The following is a 16,858-nucleotide window of genomic DNA, read 5'->3' as shown; positions in this document are numbered from 1 at the left end:
TTTTCTTCTTTTCTTCCTTCCCCAATGTGAAGTGTGTCAAGTATTGAGGGCACCCAATAGCATTCTGAAGAATAAGAAGTTATTTCTCTGCTTATTTAGTACTATTTCAAGAATGTGATCACTAAATACACCAATGTTCAAAATATTTTTCATTCAACTTTTGGAAGAAAGAAGGTAAAGAAACTAGCCAAAGAATATATATGCATAACCCATAGACACAGACAACAGTGTAGGGATGGCCAGGGTGGAGGGGGTTGAGGGCTGCCTGGAGGTGAGCAAAGGGGGGCAATGAGGACACCAGCTGAAGTAGCTCCCTGGTGACCAAGAGATGGCAGCCAGGACAAGCAAAGGCCACTGCAGTAGATCAGGGTTTTCTCTCGTGGGCATTTCAGCCTCTACTGCCCTGAGGCTGCTCTCTGTTTTAATAATACAAGTTTCTGTCAATGGAAAGTTCAAGAACACCACTTTTGTTCATGACTTTATGAGGATATTTAAAGTCTCTTTTTCTATCCTTTGAATTTTATATTCTATACCTCATAGAAAGCGTTATTTTAGTGACAAAGCAAGTATTTTTCATGCTGGAAACTGTTAAGTGTTGCCTTTCACTGGATTCCCATTTTAGCAAGATTGTCTGAGAATATAGGCAATTTGGCCACAATAGTTCTTAGCAGATATACTAATAAGTGTCCAGAAACTAAAAGAAAGGTTTTGTTAGAGGAATCTAGTCTCGCATTAAGTGATGTCTTCATAATTTATTTGAATGAAGTCTTCAAGCATTTTGAGTTTCAGCGATATCTCAATGGGCTGGACTGTGGATGAGGCCTTCTGCTTAATAACGGTTTTCCAGTGAATGAAGAACCATGGAGAAATCTGCCTCTCAAACCGGATACTAAATCCCCCTACACTCAGGTGATATTCACCTCCTTCCAAACAATACCTTGTGAAGAAAAATCAGTGTTATCCCTGAAACTTCTCATACGAGAGAGAAAACTCACAAGTTGAAATGTACTCTTAAGTGTATTTAGAAGAGAAAATAATTATGTTTATTTTTGCAAATATTCCTCTGATTATTTTTATGATATTGGATAAGCTTTTTAAACTTTGCTGATTGTTAATATGTGAGTCCCTTCATTTTATGGTCTTGATTGGCAGCTAGTTGCTGTAGAATGCCGATTTCATATCCAGTATCATGCCTTCATCGAAAATAGAAAGAGTCCTTCTTGCTTAGCCTCACTTGATGCTTTGTATACAGTAATAAAGAGGTACATCTAACATCTAAAGCAACTAATCAATACCCCTGTGTTCTTTCTTTAATGTCTTCATATGAAACCAACTTGTCTTTTTTAACTTTAGTTTTTATTGTTTACAATATCACTGTGATATCCACAGATATCACAGGGGATATCTGTGACATTGTAAACTTGCCCTCCTCCCCAACTTGCTCACCTCCAGGCAGCCCTCGACCCCCTCCCCTCTGGCCATCCCCACACTATTGTCTGTGTCTATGAGTTATGCATGTATGTTCTTTGGCTAACCCCTTCGCCTTCTCTCTTTCAAAAGTTGGATAAAAAAATCTTGAATATTGGTATGTTTAGTGATAACGTTCTTGAAATAGTACTAAATAAGCTGAGAAATAATTTCAGAATAAAAATTTTACCAACAATCTTAAACATAAGTAGTATTTTTGGACAATAAAATCTATAAATGCATATACAACAATTCAACATCCTAAAATGAAAAAACTGTGCAACCCTATTAGAATTATCAGTAAGAGATGAGCATTACCCGAACCATTATTGTTCTGGCCCATTTGCTGCGTTGAGTTGCCTGATGTAGGAAAACCCTCCATTCCTGTACTTATGTACCCTAAAATGGGGTGGAAAGAGAAATATATATTAATATTTCTGACTCTTAGTTAAAACCACATTTTTTCACATTCTTGAAGCCATTTTTGGGTGGCAGTTGCCAATGAAAACACAAATTATGACAGGAGAGCAAAAGTCTCCAAAAAATTTTGTCCCAGTATGAACTTGTGGCCTGATCTTCTTGCCTATTTGTTACCCTTCTACTTCAAGCCCAGAATGCCTCTCACTTCCTTCCTTTCTTAACACTCAAATCAAAGTATTTCTACTCCCAGGCTTATATACAATTAATCTACCTCTGTGGAAAAAAGGGTTTTACTATCTGTCACAGGTTTTTAGGAACTAGTGACTAGGTAGAAAAAGATTAATAGTGTTGTATTGATTAGGTGCTGACATGGAACAAAAAAAGAATTTTCCTAAACATCGTTAAAATCACCTTATGTGAACAACTATCTATCAACTTCAAGTTTCATAAAGCAAACTCTAAGTGGCACTCTCTATAAACATATTTTGAGCAGCAACTACTGGCAAAGTACTTAGTAGGCAGAGAAATGCCATAATAAACAATGCCTCTTCTCTCCAAAAGCTTAAGTTCCAAGTAGGTATGCATAATGTCCAGATGTAACGATAGAAGTATGCCTAATGTCCAGGTGTTAGAAAGAAGAGATGTTTAATCTAAGAGAGTGTGGATGAGAGATTAGGGAAGACTCCCTACGACAGAAGGTATTTGAGCTGGATCTTAGTGGATGAGGAGTTTTCCAGGAAGATGCAAGAAAAAAGAATATTGCACACAGAAAGAATGGCATTTAGAAAAAAAGGCATAGAATTACATGGGGTTTTCAAAGAACTACAAATATAGTAGTTCAGAGAAAAGATATAGATGTATAAATGAATAAATTTAAGTAAAAACCCTGAGTCCTAAATTGGAATCAAAAGTATCATTATCAACTTATAATGTATTTTATCTTTTAAAATACAGATTCCCACCCTAACTGGTGTGGCTCACTTGGTTGGGCGTCATCCTGCAAAGCAAAAGTTTGCCAGTTTAGTTCCTGGCCAGGGCACATTCCTGGGTTATGGGTTCAGTCCCCAGTCAGGGCATGTACAAAAAGCAACCAATCAATGTTTCTCTCTCCCATCAATGCTTCTCTCCCTCTCTTTCTCCCTCACTTCCTCTGTTTCTAAAAATAAATAAATATATTCTTTAAAATACATATTCCCTAGCTGCTGCCAAGTTTGGGGGGAATTCATTATATTACAATAGACAATTACTAACATTGCTACCAATTGTGTTAACCTAATTGATATTTTTAGAACTCTGCAACCAACATCTGCAGAATATGCATTCTTTGCAAGTGCACATGGTATATTCACTGACTTTAACCACATTCTGGGCCATAAAGCAAGCCTCAAAAACATATTAAAAACTGAAACTGTACCAAAAATGTCCTACTAAAACAGAAGTAAGCTGTAAAACAATAACAGTAAAATATTTAAACAAGCTCCAATTATTTGGATATAAAACATGTTTCTAAGTTAAGTAATTTGGTCAAAGAAGAAATTTAAAAGGAAATTACAGACTATTTTGCCTGAATGATAGTAAAAATAGGAGGTCTGTCTGGAAAAAGCCCAGCCATTGTTAATATCATGAGAATGGTGTGTGCCATATCACTGTAACCTGGCAGCCAAGCAGAGTGGACTGGACTGCACATGTGTGAACAATGACAACTTCACCGCACTCACCAGTGGGGGCAGTAGACGCTGGTGAGCTTGTGTACTGTGCAGCTGTCCCATTCAAAATGACTGAGCAAGAAGAGCACCGAACCAGCATCAAATTTTGCATTAAGCTTGAACATTCCTCTGCAGAAACTATTCGGATTATTCAGGAGGCCACAGCTATGGGCAACTGATGATGGGCAGCTTCATCACCACAATGCACCCTCTCACACATCATGTCTCATACAGAGCTTTTTGGTAAAACATCAAATCACCCAGGTGACTCAGCCCCCCTCTAGTCCAGATTTGGTGGACTTCTGGCTTTTCCCAAAACCAAAATCACCTTTGGAGGGGAAGAGATTTCAGATTGTTAGTGAAATTCAGGAAAATATGATAGGGCAGTTGATGGTGATTGGGAGAACTGTATGAGGTCCCAAGGTGCCTACTTTGAAGGGGCCCAAGGTGTCCTTGTCCTATGTACAATATTTCTTGTATCTTCTTCAATAAATGTCTCTATTTTTCATCTTACTAGGCTGGATACCTTCTGGACAGACCTTGTACAACACATAAAATTTAGGATTTGCAGCTAAAGCAATGCTTACAGAAAAATTAATAATTTTATCTTTTCTAAGATTTTATTTATTTATTTTTAAAGAGAGGGGAAGGGAAGGAGAAAGAGAGGAACAGAAACATCAATGTGTGGTTGCCTCTCCCATGCTCCCTACTGGGGACCTTGTTTGCAACCCAGGAATGTGCCCTGACTGGGAATGGAACTAGCAACCCTTTGGTTTGCAGGATAGCACTCAATCCACTGAACCACACCAGCCAGGGAAAAAATTAATAATTTTAAATGTTATTTGAAAAAAGTGATTTAAATGCATTTAAGGAGCTAAAAACAAAATAGAAAAGAAGCAATACAATCATTAACAAAATTAAAAGCTGGTGTTTTGAAAAGATCTTCAATATTTGCAAACCAATAGGTAGACTTATTAAGAAAAAAACAGAGATAACACAATTCTCTAATATCAAGAATGAAATAAGGAACATTAACATAGATAATATTATACACTATAAAAAATAATAAAAGAATATTAATTACTTTATGCTAATCAAACCCATTAAGGAAGAAGTAATTTCAGTTCTACAAACAAACCCTTTCAGAAAATAGATGAGGAGGGAACACTTCCCTCCTCACCTTATGAAGGTAAAACTAATCATACATCAAAAGCAGATAAACATATTACAAATAAAAGAAAAAACAGAAAAAACAGATACCATAACCTTGATAGCCATAAGACACAAAAAAATTCACAAAATAAAATCTAGCACAATATATAGAGAGTAATACAACATAATCATATGAAGTATCTCCAACAAATGTATGTTGATTGAACAGTCAGGAATCAATGACATTCACAATATTAGGGGAATAAAAGAGAAAAACACATAAGAGCCATTGAACAGATGTAGAAAAACATTTGACAAAATTTAGCACTCACTCATGATTTTCATGATTATTAAAACTCTATCAATGGAAGGAAACTTCTTCACACTGTTGAAGGGCATCTGTGAAAATCCTACAGCTAATATCTTTTTTTAATAATGAAATATTTCCCCTCTGAAGTCAGAAACAAAGCAAGAATATCTGCTCTTAGTACTTCTTTTCAATATTGTACTAGAGTTCCTAGCCATTGCAATAAAGCAAGAAGAAAAAAAGGTATGTCAATCAGAAGCAAAGACACAAAACTCTTTATTTGCAGATGACATGATTCTTAGGAATCTATAAAATAACTGGCAGAACTAATCAAATATAGCAAGGTCATAGTATAAAATGCTAATAATATTTTGAAGCAATTATGTTTTTATGTACTAACAGCAAGCAATTGGAAAATGAAAAATTTTAAATAAATTTCACTTGCAATATGCAATAAAATCTTAGGAATAAATTTAACAAAAGATGTTCATGGCCTGTACATTGAAACCTATAAAACATTACTGAGTAAACTAAAGAATACCTATATAGATAAAGGTAAATACTTTGTTCTTGGACAGGACAACTCAATATTGATAAGAGGTTAGTTCTCTGAAAATTGTATAGATTTAATACAGCCTTAATCAAAACCTAGTGGTCATTTCTGTAAAAATTGAGACGATTCTGAAATTTATATGGAAATGTAAATTTAGAATAACCAAAGCAATGTTTAAAACACAAATAAGATTGCAAGGCTTATACTACCTAATTTCAGCATCACTATGAAGCTACCATAATCAAGACTGTCTGGTATTTGCTAAAGGATAGACACATACTTCAAGAGAAGAAAATAGAGAGCCTAGAAATAGGCTCATGCGTACGTGGTCTATCAATTTTCAACAAAGCAGTTTAAGGAAAAAGCAAAGCCTTTTCAAATAGCTGATCATGGAATAATTAGATGTCCATAAGAAAAAAGAGCCTCAACCCTTACTTAACACTATATAGAAAAAATTATCTTAAACTGAATTATTGACTTTAATGTAAAAGCTAAGACTGTAATACTTCTAGAAGAAAACTTAGGAGATAATCTCTGTGACTTTAACATATACAAAAAGATTTCTTAGAATACAGAAAGAACAAACTGTGAAACAAAATTTGATAAAATGGACATAAACATCAGATTTTAACACATATAACATTAGAATATATATCCACATACAATACAAACAAAACAAAACACAAACCAAAGAAAACCCTTAACACTGAAAAAAGAAAAACTTTCCATCTAAGTCAAAATCATCATCAGAGTAAGACTGTCTTGTGATTTTACTACTAACGAAACCTCTCACCCACACTGAGCACCATAAATTTCCTTTCCCAATCATCACTGTCCTGGGCCTGAGCAAGCATGCACTGCCCACGCAGCAGACATCATCCAGGCATGACTGTGCAAACCGGTGCTCCCAGGGCTTTCTCCACAAAGGGGAAAAACAGCTCTCAGAAACAGCACATGGTTTTCTAGTGACGTTAAACAGTTTTTATCTAGTGCAAAATCTAGTGTTTGCTGTGCTCTACTGACCAAATAACTTATAGATAGGCATTCTGTTATTACACACTTTCCAATAAAAACCAGTAATAGTTTTAAACCACAACAGATTATAGATTATGCCATACTTTAAAAGTTTTTATATTTGCTTAGATTTATTTATTATTTCTAATGCATAGAGGTGGAATTTCCTGCTCTTTTACTCATGTTTGGGGGCAATACAAAGGAGTGAGGAGTCTGACAAATAAATTCTAACCAAAAGAATCCTTATATCAGGGCAAAACTGGAGGAGAAAATATTTGGCTATGCTCTGATAAGATGACCATGTAGCTGTGAAAGAGAATGATGTGGAATAGTTTTATTTCTACATTTCTTTTGAAATTTCTCTCCAGGACTTAAGGCCTCTGTGCCAGCACAGTGAAAAGTTGATCTCATTGTTTCTTACGATCTTCACACCTTTGTGTATCATCTTTATTGTTATTTAACATTTAATGGACTTACTACTTTTAAAAAACAATGCAGAATACGTTGAAATACATTTCAACATGTTGAAATCTGTGGAAATATCTTGACATTTTACATGAGGAAAACCAAATGATAGAATTATTTCATTCTTCATTTGATGTTTCAAGCTTTCCAACTTCAAAACTGTGCAAGTTATTATAAAAAATATGGAGCCAGACCACTATGGATTAGGCAATGCCTGCAAAATATAAGAGGTATGGGTTTTACTTCTTGCTCTGCTTCTTTTTTCCTGAATCATTTTAGATAATAAGATGAATTTATACTTTCTACTTCTGCTCTTTACAAAACACAGACTGTGAGGAATAACTCATGGAATATATTTAAAAACATTACAAACCGAGGTTTTAAACCCAGTAAAAATGAAGCAGTATACTTCTCCTAAAGATTCAATGTTTAATTTTAAATGAATACAACTTTGAGACCTAGATCTTAACCACACAAAGGCCCAGAAATTCAAGTTACGTTGCCAGGACAACTTTTACTTGACTATACTGAGCACATAACTTTCTCTAAGCACCAGTGTGGCAAAGTCAATACAGTGCAAAACACTTTACTATAAACTTTTGGCCCCAGAAAGCTTAAAACATCAACCTTAGCATTTTAGTTAGTGAATAGACTGCCACCTCTAAAGCTGCATATTGTGGATGTAGGGTAGAAATAGTTGTTATTTCCTGAACGTTTTTAGAGTTATGCATGGATTCAATCGAGAAGTTGTGAAAATAAGTTTTTTTCAGAGGCCCCCAAAATAAGATGACTTGTAATCTAAATAGGCTGGTTACATTTCTGCCTCTAATGCAGTGGTGTTCACATTGTGACCTGGGAACTAGTGGTAGTCCATCTTAGTCAGAACATCCATGAACTTTCTAGCTCTGGGGGGAGGGGGTCTAATTTATAATTTTGTTTGTGCTACATAAGTAAAAAAAGAAGTCTCACCCTGTAGGAATAATGGAAGGCAACACCAATTTCCCCCAAATTTTGTTATTTTCTAAATAGCAAACAGGAATTTCAGTTGGGATAAGAGACACATGTAATCTCTTTTCTCTACCAAACCTACCTGAAGACTAACACATTAATTTAATGGTAAATATTGGAAGTAAAGGAAATGCTTTCTCTTCTGCCTTCTAAGATGATGACCAGTCTCTCACCACCAGAGTTCCTTCTCGTGGCACTTGAGTGAAGATCTGTCACACATAGCAGAGCATTGTAAATCATGGTTGCTGTTTCTGCGCCACAGTTTTTCCAGGGGAAAAAACTATTTTGCAAACACCTGAAATTCTAGGATAAAAATTACTTATATTGATGAACTACAACTACAAACTTAAAAATGGAGAAATGCCAAACATAATACTTAGCAAATAAAAGTAGTTACAAAATAATACATACAATATGATTTCATTTATATACAATACAAAATAGTCAAAACTAATTTTATTGTTAGGGACTATGTGCACACATACTTAGTAAAATGTGAAGAATAACAGGGAGTGATTTTTGCCCAAAGAGAATGATTGTCCCAAACATAATGGCTCTCTTTAGAGAAAAGGCTCTCTTATTGGGGAAGGAATGGCAATAGTCTGTTTTTAATTTACACAGGGAGTCACTGCATAATTATTCTTGGGAATGTATGAATATCATATACTCAGCAATACATATTGTTTATGTTAATGTAAAAACTTAAAATAATAAGTGCAAAGAAACTCAAGAAATGCAATAGATACCTACTTTTTAAACATAATGCCTCAACAATTGATTCTGGTATTATGGCATGTATTTTGTGGTCTTATACTTTAAATTATGACAGTGATTTACATTCTGAAGGAGAATAATTTAGGAACAGACAACACCTAATTAGGTGTTCAGTAAGCAAACTGTTGTTTGGAAACCCAAACTTTCAGCAGGGACAAAAATAGAGAAAAACACCAACATTTTTAGAGTAAGAAAATGAATGTTTTGGCCCTTCCATTTATTACTTCTCTAATCTTGAATATGTTACTTTCTGAACCTCCATTGCTTCATCTACACATATTGAAATTTAGTATCTGATAAAAGTCACCCTTCAAATTCTTATCAGGAATGAAGGATGGTGATTTATATCAATGATACATGGTACTAGGAGAACAGGCTAGCTATTTGAAAAATAAATAAATAAAACCAGACTCCTGTCTCATTTCTCACATAAAAATAAAATAAAATCAATCAAACACCTAAATATAAATAAATAATTAAATAAGTACTGGAAGAAAATATAGGTAATTTTATTTTTACATTAAACACTGATAAGGTGATAACATCTCGGTTTGTTTGGGACTGAGGGGCCTCTTGGGATGCAGGACATTGGGGCCTGGAGACCATGAAAACTGGGGCAGTTGTCACCTTAGGTGAAGAAACCTTTGTAACCCTAATATAAAACATAAACGCTATAAAGAAAAATACCAAGAAATTTGACTGTAGAAAGAATTTAAAACTTTTGCAGTATAAAAAATTCATAAAATAAGGTCGACAAGCAAAAATTCGTGGAATATTTGCAACAGTTATGATAAACAAAAGGATGCTCTCCCCAAAGATCACACAGAAAACAAATAAATCAATAAAAAATAGAGAGATGACAACCCAATTTAAAAAATTAGCAAAGGACATGAAAGGCTGACAAAAGATGAGCCTAATAATGTGCTGAAGGGTGACTTAGCAAGGAATTATAACTATACTCTTAAGATATACTCTTACGAGTATACTCTTAAGCAAGTATAATTATACTCTTAAGAGTCTAATTATAATTACACTCTTGAGATATGACATAGAAAGAGAAATAAAACACTCAACTTGTTTATAAAAAGGAAAAAAGAAAAATGTTTAAGAAAAGTAACAAGTTCTAAAACACAAAAATTGAATAAAAATCAGTGAATGGATAAAATTTAGAACTCAAAAAGAATTATAATCAATATAAATTTCATCTTAGTTTCCAAAGCAGGATCAGAGTCCATATAAATTGGTTAGGACACGGTGCTAATAAAAAGCATATTGCTGGGCCTAATTTTTTTTGAGGATAATCACAAAGTTTGTATCAGTTTTGTTAGTACACAGGACTAATAGAAGTCATATTGTTGAGCTAGATTTTTTAATATTGGTTTTCTGTTTTTTTTAAGGCCATTACTATCACATAGCCCAAAACTAATTGTTGGAGACCAATTAGACCAATTTTTTTTTCCTGGTTCATGGCAGATTTTTTTGTACATACATATATCAGTGATAACAAGGAACTGGTGTTTAATGGATAGATAGTGAATAAATATGAGGCCTGCCCAGAAGGTATCCAGACATGTAATATGAAACACAGAGATATTTATTGAAGAAGATACAAGATACAAGAAACATTGTGTATAGGACAACGATACCTCAGTCCCCTTCCAAGTAGGCACCTTGGGACCTCACACAATTCTGCCAATCATTATCAGCTGCCCTGTCATATTTTCCTGAATCTCATAGATGGTCTAAAATCTTTTCCCTTTCAAAGGCAATTTTAGTTTTGGGAAAAGTCAGAAGTTGCAGGGTGTCAAAGGTGGGCTGTATGGGGGCTGAGTCACCTGGGTGATTTGATATGTCACCAAAAATGTCTGCATGAGAGACAATGCATGAGCAGACACATTATCTCCTGATGAAGCTGCCAATCACCAGTTGCCCATACCTGTAACCACAGGTATGAATTATTCAAATTATTCAAATAATTTGAATAATTATTCTGAATTATTCGAATAGTTTCCATGGAGGAATGTTCAAGCTTGATGCATAATTTGATGCGGATTCAACACTCTCTTTGTTCAGTCTTTTTTAATGCAATGGCCACACAGTACACATGCTCACTCAATAGCATCTACTGCCCCCCACTGACTAGTACAATGAAGTCATCATTATTCACACATATGCATTCCAGTCCAGTCATCTTGGCTGCCAAGTTACATCTATGTCACACAAACTGTTCTCATTATATAAATGATAGCTGGACTTTTTCTGGACAGACCTCATATGCATATCAGATATGCAAAAATATACATGGGGCAGCGGATGGTGATCAGAAGAACTGTGTGAGGTCCTAAGAAGCCTACTCTGAAAGGGACTGAGGCATCATTGTCCCATGTACAATGTTTCTTGTATCTTGCATCTTCTTCAATAAATGTCTCTATTTTTCCTAATACATGGCTTGATACCTTCTGGACAGACCTCTTATGTACTAGAATATTAATTCCAGGATAGTTGGTAATCCTCAAAAACTGTAAGCAACCAAAAAGCCAAACTGGAAGGGCTAAGTGAATACAAGGGTGGGCAAAAGTAGGTTCACAGTTCTTTGTATGGAAAAAGACATGCAGGTAATGGTTATTACAATAGCTTTCCTAACTATGTTTCATTTACTCACAACTGTAAACCTATTTGTGCCCAACCCAGTATTATGAAATAATATCTATAAAAGACCATTGAAAACTGATAAATGATCATTAAATTTACATTTTTTGAATGCTTGTAAAATTAAGACAGTGCTAAAAGGCTTTATATACTTCATTTAACTCAATCCTCACAGCAACCCTAGACACGAAGTCAAGGCTTTGGGGTAAAATCTCCCAATTTTAAAATATTAGCAACTAATTCAAATTTTTAAAAAATATTACATGAGCCAACTAAAAGGAGGCTGCAAGTCAGATCTAACCTATGGGCTGCTAAATTGTACTCTCTGGTGTGGAAATTAGAGAAAAGGCCAAAACCAGAATCTTAAAAACATTTAAAATTAGGAATCTGCTGGAGGAAATGGATTTAACAAAAAGTGAGGAAAAATGGAGACAGTCAATAGGTCCTTAAACAAGGAAAGAGGAGATTTTAGGAAAGGCATCATCCTATGGGGCAAGTCTTAAAGTAGGGATGAAGAGGTTTTGTGATTTGCTGACGAGAAGGTGGTCAGAGCCCTGTAGGTGCTGTAAATATGGAGTTCGTGTGGAGGAGGAGCACGGAGAGAGCCCAAGGAGCCAAGCAGAAGCAATTGTCAACAGACATAGCCTTTCTCTTTCAGGAATGTTGACCTTAAACGTACTGGAGAATGAGAAAATGACTTTTTCCTTTGGTGCCAAACCTGAAAGAGATGGGACAAATCTGGAACCATAGAGACTGGGAGCGTATTTGAGAATAAAGAACACAGCATATACACGGCTACAAAGAGGATGAGCTTGGCTATAAGGATGAAGGAGGCTACCCAGTGAAGCAGGACCCTAGAGGTTCTGGGAGAAGATGAGGAAAATGCAAAGTGGATGTTCACTTTGGAAAAGACTTATACTAGGTCTCTGAAAGAGGAGCAGAGAGGGAAAGAGGGATTTAGACACAACAGACATTTTGAAGAAGTTCAGGTTGACAAATGTTTTCTGAGAATTCCTACACAGCATCAGGTAGCTGTGTGGAGCTTTGGGAACGGTAGGATGAATGGGGCAAGGTCTCTGCCCTCGGAAACCTCTTCTGGGGTAGTTAAAGATGTCCACGTTGGATGGTGGATAAATCAGAAGGGGAGCAGCTATGTGCTGAGTATAAGGAATACCAGGGACAGTTCGAGTGATAAAGAAAGACCTAGGACAGCGTTGGTTTTTGTTTTTGTTTTCTTTTGTTTCATTTTACTCCTCAGGGTTAAAAAAGAAAGGGAGGAAGAGAGAGAAAAAAACATCTATGAGGAAGGGAAGCATTAATTGGTTACCTCCGCTATGTGCCCAGGTGGTAGATCAGGGATCGTACCTGCCAGGACCAGACAGGGGATATTACACACCCAGTCTGGGGGTCAAACCCATAACCAAGGTAGGAACCCTGACTGGGAATCGAACCCCACAACACTTTGGTTACAGGACAATGCTCCACCCAACTGAACCACACCTGCCTTAGCGGGGCTGGACAGCGTTCTTAACCCTGGCTTTCATTACAGTCACCTGCAGAGATTTGTAAAAGTCCAGATACCCAGACTCTATGCCCTGAGAAGTGCAATTAAATAGGCTTGAACAGTAATATTTTAGGCTCAACAGGCAACTCTGTCTCTCAATTTACTTAAAATTACTGGTTTTAAAACAACCTCTGGGGAGGGAGCCAATAAAGTATAAGATAGAATGATTTTCTGGAGATTCACTATTTTGAATCTACCAATATTTACTCTTGGATACTTTCTCAATATCTCAAAATGTGTCAGTACCACAAAATGCACTACACAATGAGATATCCTTATATTACATAACTGATAAACGTTTGGGAAAGATAGTGTTTCGAGGTAAATTAACAAAATGGCAAGAACAAAGAAAAGAACACTAAACAATTTCAAGCAATATATGTGCACACCCAGTTTGGAAAAATGACTCTACCAAATCACAGCATGTTCTCAAATGATACTCTTCGAATGCACTCGGGTTTCCCGCACATTGATGGGGGGCAAGGGGGTGGGATTAGATCAGCTTTCTCCTTCTATCTACCCTTTATCCTTTCTTTGCTGCCAAACTTCTAGAACCAGTGGTCTGTGCCCACAGCCTCAGTTTCCTCCGCACCCACTTTCTCCTTGATACCAGCCTTCTTGCGGCTCACACACCCTTCCATTCAAACCACAGTTTTAAAGGGGTACAGTCAAATTTTTGGTCTCTCTTCAGCACCCCTGCTCCTGGATTCCTTGGCATATTCTGATGCTATTAACCACTTTCCTTCCTTAAAACCCCCTTCCTTCATGACTGCAACTACCCTGTCCTTTTCCCTGTTTGTCTCCTTCTCTGCAAGCCTGCCTGTCTCCTCAGGCACCTTCGTGTAGTATTCGCCAAAGTCTCAGCTGCTCTTCTTTCTCTGCATGCCTTCTTTCATCCTTCTCCCTCATCCCCAGAATTTCAACGGGGCCTCTACATAGTTGATTTATCCTCGTTTTACCACTTCAGTCACAATATAACTCCCTCTGCCCTTCACACAGCCTGTGTGACTTGTCTGGAATATTCCTCTCCCCAGCTCTTCTTGTTAGCTGTTTTCTGTTCATCTTCATCTCAAATATCACTTCCACAGGGAAGTCTTCCTTAGCCCTCAGGGAAGATTGGATATGCCAATTATGCATTTCTAGGTCGCCCTCTATTTCTCTTTATACACTTATGTATGATTTAATAATTTGCAATAATTTATTTAATAATCTGCAATGATTTATTTAATACATATCTTTCTTACCAGATTCAGAACCCATGAGAGCATAATCTGTCTGTCTTGTTCAAGTATCCCCAGCATGAAGCACAGTGTCTGACACATGGCAGACACTCCCGTGCTTATTGACTAACAGAACGATTGACCCACATTTAACTTTGACTTGTTTTTCATAAACAAAAGCCTCAACCCTACAGCTGCTACTTTTTTTCCATTCCAATGCTTGCTGTCTGTCAAGTGCACCCCATCTAAAAATCATAGACTTTCCCAGGTATATTGGCCACATTTCTTTTCCCTGCTATTTTTGATGCTATGGAGAAGTTTCAAGCTCAGCTCATCCACTAAAAAGTTCAGTGATATCTTAAGTAATTTCTTGAACATTCCTGGGCTTTGTTTTCCCATGTATAAAATGAAAGGAGTAATTTGGAGGTTTCTAAACTCTATCTTTTCTGAAAGCTCTATACTCCTCAATAGTTTCATACATTTCTTTCCCTTCACAAATGAGGAAAATGCTGTCTAAAGAGAGTAGGCAATTTCTTAAAGGTAACACAGCTAGTAGTTGGAATTATATCTCATGGCATAACTTTAAAGCCCACAAAGGCATGTATAAGAATTGGGGAATTGGGAAATTGAGATTTCCTTGGGGAAGTGAAAAACACCCAAACATTCAATGCACAAATGAAATGTAAAAAGCAAAAAGACATTTAACAATATAATACATTCAGTCTCAAAGTTCAAGAGACAGTGTAACCAACCAAATCAATATCAGTTGGTAAAAACAGATTGATATTAAAAATACATGGATTTGAAGAAAGTGCCACTTCCTTTATGGCAAAATAAGCTTTCTCACATAACAGCTATAAGTTCTAAACAAAATATAAAAGCAACTCTCTGAAGGCACTGGAGAGTGGAAAAAGCAAGGAGATTCTTGAAGAGTGCCGATCCTTGGAAGAAGGAAGGGGTTCAAGATTGAAGGTGTGGGTTCCATTTTTGCCCCGTTTTTACCATTTTCAGTCTTAGCAAAGGCTACAATTGGAACCACACTGAACAGCTAAAACTCTAATATAAAACCCACAGTTTTCTGGAGAAAAACTTGGGTGCAACCAACATTCTCTCTGAAAATTGAGGGAGATGGAGAGAAAGAGAAATAGTTCCATACCCTATGTGTAAACTCTAGCAACACCTCTGTGGCTGACCCCAAGCCACCCATGGGAGGGCACCCCTGGAGCCAGCTAGCTAAAGGCTGAAGCACTGAGATGTAAGACACTGTCCAAGACGAAGAGTTGAGTGTTTGAATCCAACCAAGTTAAATGTTTTCTGGGGAAAAAACCAACAAAGCAATATAACAGAATCCAGAGTTTCAATGATGCAATATTCATTACCCTAATAAAATTGTTCATTATACAGAGAACTGGGGAAATGTGTCTCATTCTTGGGAGAAAAAAACCATTAAAGGGCAACTAACCTTAAGGTGACCCAGGTGTTAGAATTACTAGACAAAGATTTTAATCTATACTCAGTGATGTTTTATACACACACAATGAAGGAAAAGAGAAAAAGAAACTAATTTAAAAAAAGCAAAAATTCTAAAATTTAAAATACAATATCTAAAATAAAATATTCCCTGGATGGACCTAACAGATGAATGGAGGTGAGACAGGAAATTATTGGCAAGCTTGAAACATATCAGTAGAAATTATCCAATCAGAATGAAAGAGAAAAATAGATTAAAAATATAATAGCCACTGGGATGAAGTAGCAAAAATTCTTTAAACATATGTGTGATTTGAGTTCTAGAAGAAGAGAGACAAAGTTGGCAGAAAACATATTTGAAGAAATAGTGATTGCAAGTTTCTCAAAATTTTCTGAAAAGCATTAATGTACAGATTCAAGAATCTCAGTAACCCCACAGCAGGACAAATGTGAAAATAACCACACACAGACACATGCTGTGTGCACAGAAATAACAACAAAGAGACAATCTTGAAAGCAGCCAGAGAAAACTGACAGGTTGTTTTCAGAGAAACAGTAATTTATCTGCTGACTTCTCATCAAAAGTGATAAAAGAATATTTTTAAAGTGCGAGAAAATAAGTCAACCCAGAATACCTAGAATTCTATACCCAGCAAAAATACGCTTCAAGAATGAGGCATATTAATCTAAAAGGAAACTAAAAAAAACTTACCTGTAGGCCTACACTAGTAAAAATGATGGGATTGTATCCTAAGAACCCTAAAACACCAATCCCAAAGAACCTATGCACCCCAATGTTCATAGCAGCACAATTTACAATAGCCAAGAGTTGGAAGCAACCTAGGTGCCTGTCAGTAAATGAATGGATCAAAAAACTATGGTACATATACACAATGGAATTTTATGCTGCAGAAAGAAAGAAGGAGCTCCTACCTTTTGCAACAACATGGATGGAACTGGAAAGCATTATGCTGAGTGAAATAAGCCAGGTGTTGAAGGACAAATACCATATGATCTCACCTCTAACAGGAAGCTAAACAACAAAGCAAACAAGCAAGCAAAATATAACCAAAGACACTGAAATAGAGA

General features: G+C 36.2%; 1 protein-coding gene across 2 annotated transcripts in view; it reads right to left on the bottom strand.

Annotated features, from left to right (window-relative positions):
• Nucleotides 1-16,858, bottom strand: part of CD200R1 (CD200 receptor 1) — a 34,906-nt gene that overhangs the window by 12,616 nt on the left and 5,432 nt on the right. Inside the window, exon 2 of one of the 2 annotated variants that reach the window (XM_037058091.1) lies at nt 1,786-1,866. The exons of the other annotated variant lie outside the window; for it this stretch is intronic. Within the exon in view, the coding sequence (XP_036913986.1) occupies nt 1,786-1,866 (81 nt within the window). The remainder of the gene's footprint in view (nt 1-1,785; nt 1,867-16,858) is intronic. 2 annotated transcript variants of the gene reach the window in all.

Source organism: Sturnira hondurensis, unplaced genomic scaffold (genome assembly GCF_014824575.4).
Source record: "Sturnira hondurensis isolate 20B ecotype Veracruz unplaced genomic scaffold, ASM1482457v3 Scaffold0009901, whole genome shotgun sequence".
NCBI classification, from domain to species: Eukaryota; Metazoa; Chordata; class Mammalia; order Chiroptera; family Phyllostomidae; genus Sturnira; species Sturnira hondurensis.
This window is presented reverse-complemented; position numbering and strand designations above follow the sequence as displayed.